The 9,335-nt window shown below is 42.0% G+C and overlaps 1 protein-coding gene across 1 annotated transcript in view; it reads right to left on the minus strand.

Annotated features, from left to right (window-relative positions):
• galnt16 (UDP-N-acetyl-alpha-D-galactosamine:polypeptide N-acetylgalactosaminyltransferase 16) overlaps window positions 1–9,101 on the minus strand; it is a 397,157-nt gene extending 388,056 nt beyond the window's left edge. The window contains exon 1 of the mRNA XM_045723766.2: window positions 7,752–9,101. Coding sequence (XP_045579722.1) covers window positions 7,752–7,928 — 177 coding nt within the window. The 5' untranslated portion in view covers window positions 7,929–9,101. The remainder of the gene's footprint in view (window positions 1–7,751) is intronic.
• Between the last annotated feature and the right edge of the window lie 234 nt (window positions 9,102–9,335).

Raw genomic sequence — 9,335 nt, forward strand, 5'->3', positions numbered from 1 at the left:
CACCACCATACAACACTCCTTCCATGGCCTCAAACTGCTCTTAAATGCTAGTAAAACAAAATGCATGCTCTTCAACCGATCGCTGCCCGCACCCGCCCGCCCGACTAGCATCACTACTCTGGACGGTTCTGACTTAGAATATGTGGACAACTGTAAATACCTAGGTGTCTGGCTAGACTGTAAACTCTCCTTCCAGACTCACATTAAGCATCTCCAATCCAAAGTTAAATCTAGAATTGGCTTCCTATTTCGCAACAAAGCCTCCTTCACTCATGCTGCCAAACATACCCTCGTAGAACTGACTATCCTACCGATCCTTGACTTCGGCAATGTCATTTACAAAATAGCCTCCAACACTCTACTCAGCAAACTGGATGCAGTCTATCACAGTGCCATCCGTTTTGTCACCAAAGCCCCATATACTACTCACCACTGCGACCTGTATGATCTCGTTGGCTGGTCCTCACTATATATTCGTTGCCAAACCCACTTGCTCCAGGTCATCTATAAGTCTTTGCTAGGTAAAGCCCCGCCTTATCTCAGCTCACTGGTCACCATAGCAACACCCACCTGTCATGACGTTGGCCTCTTTTGGTACAGGGAGGACAGTTGACCACCTCCCTTTTGCACCACCACCCCCTACCTTCCCCCCAATCCACCCTGTGTGTAAAGGGTCGTAAAAACTCTAAAATTCCAGGAGAGTCTCTGGCCACATGGCCCATAGAGAGACACAGGAAATTCTTCCAACTCATAGAATTGGAGAGCCAAGCGACATTTTGTGTTCTGGAGAAGGTATGGAAGATTGGTGAAGAATCCAGCTACGAACTGATCCGCTTGGTACAATTTTGTGATACTCAGAAGAGACAATATAGCCATATTACCATAAAACTGTTTATATAATAGCATCATAATGGTTGTATAGAATGTATTAATAAGGACAAAGCTTTTGTAAGACATTGAGATGCTATGTACTGATGTAATGTGATAGAATTGTATTTCTGTAACCAAATCTAACTCAGTCATAGGCACGACCCCAGGGACCCATACAGGACCAGGCGTCATTTGACAAGCCTGTTCTATGGGCACTATAAAACACCCCCTGATTTACATTTCTTCAGACCAGGCCTACACTCTATGGCCAGAGGTTTGACCATCCAAGTACTCTACTGAAAGTGAACCATACCACGTGGTTAACTTTTAGACTATTGATACCGACAGAATAAGAACAAGTCTTTGATATTAATTATTAGTCTGCAGCTAAGTAAATTATATCATCGAACGCGAAGACCAACGAAACAACCATTCTATGACGACATTAATGAATGTCGCTCTGAAAGATCCATTCTAACCGAGAGAGAGAGAGAGAACGCGGACAAAACTCCCCAACAGAACAGAACTCTCGAACAAGGATCACGACGACACATGAGCGTAAATATGTATTGATTGCAATTGTTCCCGAATGAGTGAGCCTTCAATTGTCAATTGTTAATATTAATGAACTCTGTGTAACTTCTCAGCGGACCGTTTATGACCCATTGTTCAACAGGCCGACCTGCCTGTTTAGCCCACAAGGGCACATTCCTCTACCAATCCTTTGTGATGATAATTACTGTTTTGTATGTTTTCTGTTAATTACTTAGTGTAGTAAATAAATGAGACAATTGATGTATGGATGATTTTAGTAAAGACTGGGTTCGTGCAGATACAACAATTTACGACGTTTGGAATGAGACTGGACTCGAGGTAAAATACACCATTTAAACCACAAGATAATCGGCCTATACTATAATAGAATATAATATTATAGTACAGGAAAGTTATATTAGGAAAATTATAGCTTTGTAATCTGAATATTCTCCTTGGTGCCCCGATCTCCTAGTTAATTACAATTAAACGATTAATCAGTTTAATCGCGTGATAATAATTACAGGGAGCTAATTGATAAACATATCTTCCGTTTAATGGTACCCCAAAGACACGACACACCCATAGCACGTGCTCCAGCAGGTATATCTCACTGGTCACCCCCAAATCCAACACCTCCTTTGGCCACCTTTCCTTCCAGTTCTCTGCTGCCAATGACTGGAACGAACTGCAAAAATCACTGAAGCTGGAGACTTATATCTTCCTCACTAACTTTAAGCGTCAGCTGTCAGAGCAGCTTACCGATCGCTGCAGCTGTACATAGCCCATCTGTAAGTAGCCCATTCAACCAACTACCTACCTCATCCCCGTATGTATTTTTGTTTTACTGCTCTTTTGCACACCAGTAGTTCTAGTTGCACATCTTCATCTGCACAAATATCACTCCAGTGTAAATTGCCAAATTGTAATTACTTCGCCACTATGGCCTATTTATTGCCTTACCTCCTTACTTCATTTGCACACACTGTATGCAGACTTTCTATTGCGTTATTGACTGTACATTTGTTTATTCCATGTGTAACTCTGTGTTGTTGTTTTTGTCGCACTGCTTTGCTTTATCTTGGCCAGGTCACAATTGTAAATGAGAACAAATTTAAAATGTATGAATTGATTGTTCGGATTACGGGATTAGAGCGCAGTACATTAGAGTGTCTAGTTTGAGAAACAGACGCCTCACAAGTCCTCAACTGGCAGCTTCATTAAATAGTACCCGCAAAACACCAGTCTCAACGTCAACAGTGAAGAGGCACCTCCGGGATGCTGGCCTTCCCAGCAGAGTTGCAAAGAAGAAGCCATATCTCAGACTGGCCAATAAAAAGAAAAGATTAAGATTGGCAAAAGAACACAGACATTGGACAGAGGAACTCTGCCTAGAAGGCCAGCATCCCGGAATCACCTCACTGTTGACGTGGAGACTGGTGTTTTGCGGGTACTATTTAATGAAGCTGACAGTTAAGGACTTGTGAGGTGTCTGTTTCTCAAACTAGACACTCTAATGTACTTGTCCTCTTGCTCAGTTGTGCACCGGGGCCTCCCACTCCTCTTTCTATTCTGGTTAGAGCCAGTTTGCACTGTTCTGTGAAGGGAGTAGTACACGGCGTTGTAGGAGATCTTCAGTTTCTTGGCAATTTCTCACATGGAATAGCCTTCATTTCTCAGAACAAGAATGGACTGACGAGTTTCAGAAGAAAGTTCTTTGTTTCTGGCCATATTGAGCCTGTAATCGAACCCACAAATGCTGATGCTCCAGATACTCAACTAATCTAAAGGCCAGTTTTATTGCTTCTTTAATCAGAACAACAGTTTTCAGCAGTGCTAACATAATTGCAAAAGGGTTTTCTAATGATCAATTATCCTTTTAAAATGATCAACTTGGATTAGCTAACACAATGTGCCATTGGAACACAGGAGTGTGTCACGTCCTGACCAGCAGATGGAGCTAGTGTTTTAGTTTTGGTCAGGACGTGGCATGTTTGTGTTGGGTATGTTTGTATTGTTGATTGGGACTTCCAATTGAAGGCAGGTGTGTTGAGTTGCCTTTGATTGGAAGTCCTATATAGGTGTGTTTTTCTTTGGGGTTGTGGGTGGTTGTTTTGCACTGCGTTTTTTTAGCCTGCAAACTGTTGCTGCTGTCGTGTTTATTGTTTCCTGTGGATGCTTTACTCTTTTTGTTGGGTAATTAAAAAATGAGTATTCACATACCTGCTGCGCCTTGGTTCATTTCAGAAGACAGCCGTTACAGAGTGATGGATGCTGATAATTGGCCTCTGTACGCCTATGTAGATATTCCATAAAAAATCTGCCATTTCCAGCTACAATAGCAATTTACAACATTAACAATGTCTACAATGTATTTCTCATCAATTTGCTGTTATTTTAATGGACCACAAATGTGCTTTTCTTTCGAAAGCAAGGACATTTCTAAGTGACCCCAAACTTTGAACGGTCGTGTATATGCGCTCTAACACAGTCAGATCAGTTATATACGCTCTAACACAGATCAGATCAGTTATATACGCTCTAACACAGTCAGATCAGTTATATACGCTCTAACACCGTCAGATAAGTTATATACGCTCTAACAGTCAGATCAGTTATATACGCTCTAACAGATCAGATCAGTTATATACGCTCTAACACAGATCAGTTATATACGCTCTAACACAGATCAGATCAGTTATATACGCTCTAACACAGATCAGATCAGTTATATACGCTCTAACTCAGTTATATACGCTCTAACACAGATCAGTTATATACGCTCTAACACAATCAGGTCAGTTATATACGCTCTAACACAATCAGATCAGTTATATACGCTCTAACACAATCAGATCAGTTATATACGCTCTAACACCGTCAGATCAGTTATATACGCTCTAACACAGATCAGATCAGCTATATACGCTCTAACACAGATCAGATCAGTTATATATGCTCTAACACAATCAGATCAGTTATATAAGATCTAACACAGTCAGATCAGTTATATACTCTCTAACACAGATCAGTTATATACGCTCTAACACAGTCAGATCAGTTATATACGCTCTAACACAGATCAGATCAGTTATATACGCTCTAACACAGATCAGATCAGTTATATACGCTCTAACACAGATCAGATCAGTTATATACGCTCTAACACAGATCAGTTATATACGCTCTAAGACAGATCAGATCAGTTATATACGCTCTAACACAGATCAGATCAGTTATATACGCTCTAACACAGTCAGATCAGTTATATATGCTCTAACACAGATCAGATCAGTTATATACGCACTAACACAGTCAGATCAGTTATATACGCTCTAACAAAGTCAGATCAGTTATATACGCTCTAATACAGTCAGATCAGTTATATACGCTCTAACACAGATCAGTTATATACGCACTAACACAGTCAGATCAGTTATATATGCTCTAACACAGATCAGATCAGTTATATACTCTCTAACACAGATTAGATCAGTTATATACGCTCTAACACAGTCAGATCAGTTATATACGCTCCAACACAGTCAGAACAGTTATATACGCTCTAAAACAGATCAGATCAGTTATATACGCTCTAACACAGATCAGTTATATACGCTCTAACACAGATTAGATCAGTTATATACGCTCTAACACAGTCAGATCAGTTATATACGCTCTAACACAGATCAGATCAGCTATATACGCTCTAACACAGATCAGATCAGTTATATATGCTCTAACACAGTCAGATCAGTTATATAAGATCTAACACAGTCAGATCAGTTATATACTCTCTAACACAGATCAGTTATATACGCTCTAACACAGTCAGATCAGTTATATACGCTCTAACACAGATCAGATCAGTTATATACGCTCTAACACAGATCAGATCAGTTATATACGCTCTAACACAGATCAGATCAGTTATATACGCTCTAACACAGATCAGTTATATACGCTCTAAGACAGATCAGATCAGTTATATACGCTCTAACACAGTCAGATCAGTTATATACGCTCTAACACAGTCAGATCAGTTATATACGCTCTAATACAGTCAGATCAGTTATATATACGCTCTAACACAGTCAGATCAGTTATATACGCTCTAACACAGATCAGATCAGTTATATACACTCTAACACAGTCAGATCAGTTATATACGCTCCAATACAGATCAGTTATATATGCTCTAACACAGATCAGTTATATATGCTCTAACACAGTCAGATCAGTTATATACGCTCTAACACAGTCAGATCATTTGTATACGCTCTAACACAGATCAGATCAGTTATATACGCTCTAACACAGTGAGATCAGTTATATACGCTCTAACACAGTCAGATCAGTTATATACGCTCTAACACAGTCAATGCCCCGTTTACATCGTGACGTATTACGCGGGACGTCATCTTCACAGAGTCTTGCCCCGCTAAGGACAAATGTAGTGTTTGTAACACAGGATGGAGGAGAATGTCTCTCATCAGAAATCACATTCATTTTGGAAGATGGCAAAATATGACCTTTTCATTCAAGACAGGATAAATATGTTTTTTTTCAGCTGAAAAACTCCCCAACATATTTTAATCTTCTTGTGGTTTGGTAACTTCCTGTTCTTCAATGGACTCTGGCTGGACGACGCAAAGTTAGATTTGTTTTTAATGTATCTGGTGTCAGTCTCGCAACCGAGCCTTCAACCGCGAGGGGACATTGCATTGTGGGTGTTCACCCCATTGAAATGCAGGACATCCGGCGCAACGTAACTGATTAAAATAATCAGTGGTGTAAAGTACTTCAGTAAAAATACTTTAAAATACTACTTAAGTAGTTTTTGAGGTATCTGTACTTTACTATTTATATTTTTGACTACTTTAACTTTTACTTCACTACATTCCTAAAGAAAACAATGTACTTTTTACTCCATACATTTCCCCTGACACGCAAAAGTACTGGTTACATTTTGACAGGAAAATGGTTAAATTCACACTTATTAAGAGAACATCCCTGGTCATCCCTACTGCCTCTGATCTGGAGGACTCACTAAACAGAGAACATCCCTGGTCATCCCTACCGCCTCTGATCTGGAGGACTCACTAAACAGAGAACATCCCTGGTCATCCCTACTGCCTCTGATCTGGACGACTTACTAAACAGAGAACATCCCTGGTCATCCTTACTGCCTCTGATCTGGAGGACTCAGTAAACAGAGAATATCCCTGGTCATCCCTACTGCCTCTGATCTGGCAGACTCACTAAACAGAGAACATCCCTGGTCATCCCTACTGCCTCTGATCTGGAGGACTCACTAAACAGAGAACATCCCTGGTCATCCCTACTGCCTCTGATCTGGAGGACTCACTAAACAGATAACATCCCTGGTCATCCCTACTGCCTCTGATCTGGAGGACTCACTAAACAGAGAACATCCCTGGTCATCCCTACTGCCTCTGATCTGGAGGACTCACTAAACAGAGAACATCCCTGGTCATCCCTACTGCCTCTGATCTGGAGGACTCACTAAACAGATAACATCCCTGGTCATCCCTACTGCCTCTGATCTGGGGGACTCACTAAACAGAGAACATCCCTGGTCATCCCTACTGCCTCTGATCTGGACGACTCACTAAACACAAATGTTTAATTTGTAAATTATGTCAGTGTTGGAGTGTGCCCCTGGCTATCTGTAAGTGTATATAAATATATATATATATATATATATAAAAATATATATATATATATATAAAAGAAAAGGGTGTTGTCTGGTTCTCTTAATATAAGGAATTTTGTATTATTTATACTTTTACTTTCGATACTTAAGTATATTTAAAAAAAATTACATTTACATTTGATATTTAAGTATATTTAAAATCAAATACTTTTAGACTTTTACTCAAGTAGTATTTTACTGGGGGACATTCAACTTTTACTTGAGTCATTTTCGACAGGGCACTTTTTCCACCACTGAAAATAATGCTGTAATAATACGGTAGTAGAAATGTCATATTTAGAGTTCGGATTCACTATAATAAAATGGACCATAGCGTCGACGCACAGGTCCTCTGCGCCCAACACAAACAGGCATATTAGACTCAGTGAGGTTGCGTGAGAGCAGCAACAGAGATAACCCACTGGGCATCAACATGCAACACACACTCCCCTGCAGCAGCACAGCCATAGCTAGCCGCTTCCCTACCACTTCTCTCTCTCTCTCTCTCTCTCTCTCTCTCTCTCTCTCTCTCTCTCTCTCTCTCTCTCTCTGTCTGTCTGTCTGTCTGTCTGTCTGTGTTCTCCGTCTCTCCCATCACGCTTCTCTGTTCTCCTCTCAATCCGTCACTTACAATCAACGGAATGGTCCTGTCGTCTCGATGGGCGGCATGTCTCCTGATGTCCGCGACGTGGGGCTGCGAGACTGAGGATGATGAGTGCGGTTTATTGTCCTGCCACAGGTAATAGAATGTTCCCAGGATCCACGCTACGGTCAAGATAGCGATGGCGTTGGCCCGTATCCTGCGCATTGTGAGCCCATAAAGAGATCTCTGTCCTGAACCCACAGATGGTTAATCTTCGGTTCAGGTTCGCTTTGGTGTTTTTTTTGGAACAGGAGACGGAGCAGGAGGAGAGGTGCGCAAAAAAACGGGCTTCTCCGGTTATGGCTTCGCGCCGCAGCAAACAGCCTCACCGGTAACGAGCTATTCTGATCGAGATAGCCAGCGGTCTCTCTGCTTGACTGGGATTTGCGCATTCACAGAGTTGTGCTCGGTCCTAGCGCCGTGTTATTCCTTCCGGAGGTGTTATTACCGGTTTATGCACTCAGCAGCTCTTCTCACTGTCTTTAGCTGGATTACGCACATGCATTCTCAGTTTGGTTTCTGTTAGAATAGATGGAGAGGTGCATGGGTAAAAATCACTGGGGAAGCCAAGACCCACAAACCATATTACAACCTACGTGTTGTGATAATTGTGTTGTTTGCTCTATAACCTGTTAGTTCATATGCCTTGATACCTTGATATATAGGCCCTAAAGCCCGAGACAATAAGAAGGCACAGCGGCAGAATAAATTCAACCACACCTTTGTTTTATCACAATAACAGGATAGCAACCTCTGTCCAGTGATGTCCACAAAGCATATTGCAATGTACAGTAACAGACAGTTACATGATTTAGAGCATGAACAACTAAACAACTATGGATTTAGAACCAGAAAGAGATACTGCAAGTCGCAAAGACAACAGGAGCTGCCTCCACTATTCCAGCACCATTTCAACAACAGGAGCTGCCTCCAGTATTCCAGCACCATTTCAACAACAGGAGCTGCCTCCACTATTCCAACACCATGTCAACACCAGGAGCTGCCTCCACTATTCCAGCACCATGTCAACAACAGGAGCTGCCTCCACTATTCCAGCACCATGTCAACACCAGGAGCTGCCTCCACTATTCCAGCACCACTTCAACACCAGGAGCTGCCTCCACTATTCCAGCACCATTTCAACAACAGGAGCTGCCTTCACTATTCCAGCACCATTTCAACAACAGGAGCTGCCTCCCCTATTCCAGCACCACTTCAACAACAGGAGCTGCCTCCACTATTCCAGCACCACGTCAACACCAGGAGCTGCCTCCAATATTCCAGCACCATGTCAACAACAGGCGCTGCCTCCACTATTCCAGCACCATGTCAACACCAGGAGCTGCCTCCACTATTCCAGCACCATTTCAACACCAGGAGCTGCCTCCACTATTCCAGCACCATGTCAACAACAGGAGCTGCCTCCACTATTCCAGCACCATTTCAACAACAGGAGCTGCCTCCAATATTCCAGCACCACTTCAACACCAGGAGCTGCCTCCAGTATTCCAGCACCACTTCAACAACAGGAGCAGCCTCCAATAATCCAGCACCATGTCAACAACAGGAGCT

This window comes from Salmo salar, chromosome 09 (assembly GCF_965601325.2).
Source record: "Salmo salar chromosome 09, fSalSal1, whole genome shotgun sequence".
In the NCBI taxonomy this organism is placed as follows: domain Eukaryota; kingdom Metazoa; phylum Chordata; class Actinopteri; order Salmoniformes; family Salmonidae; genus Salmo; species Salmo salar.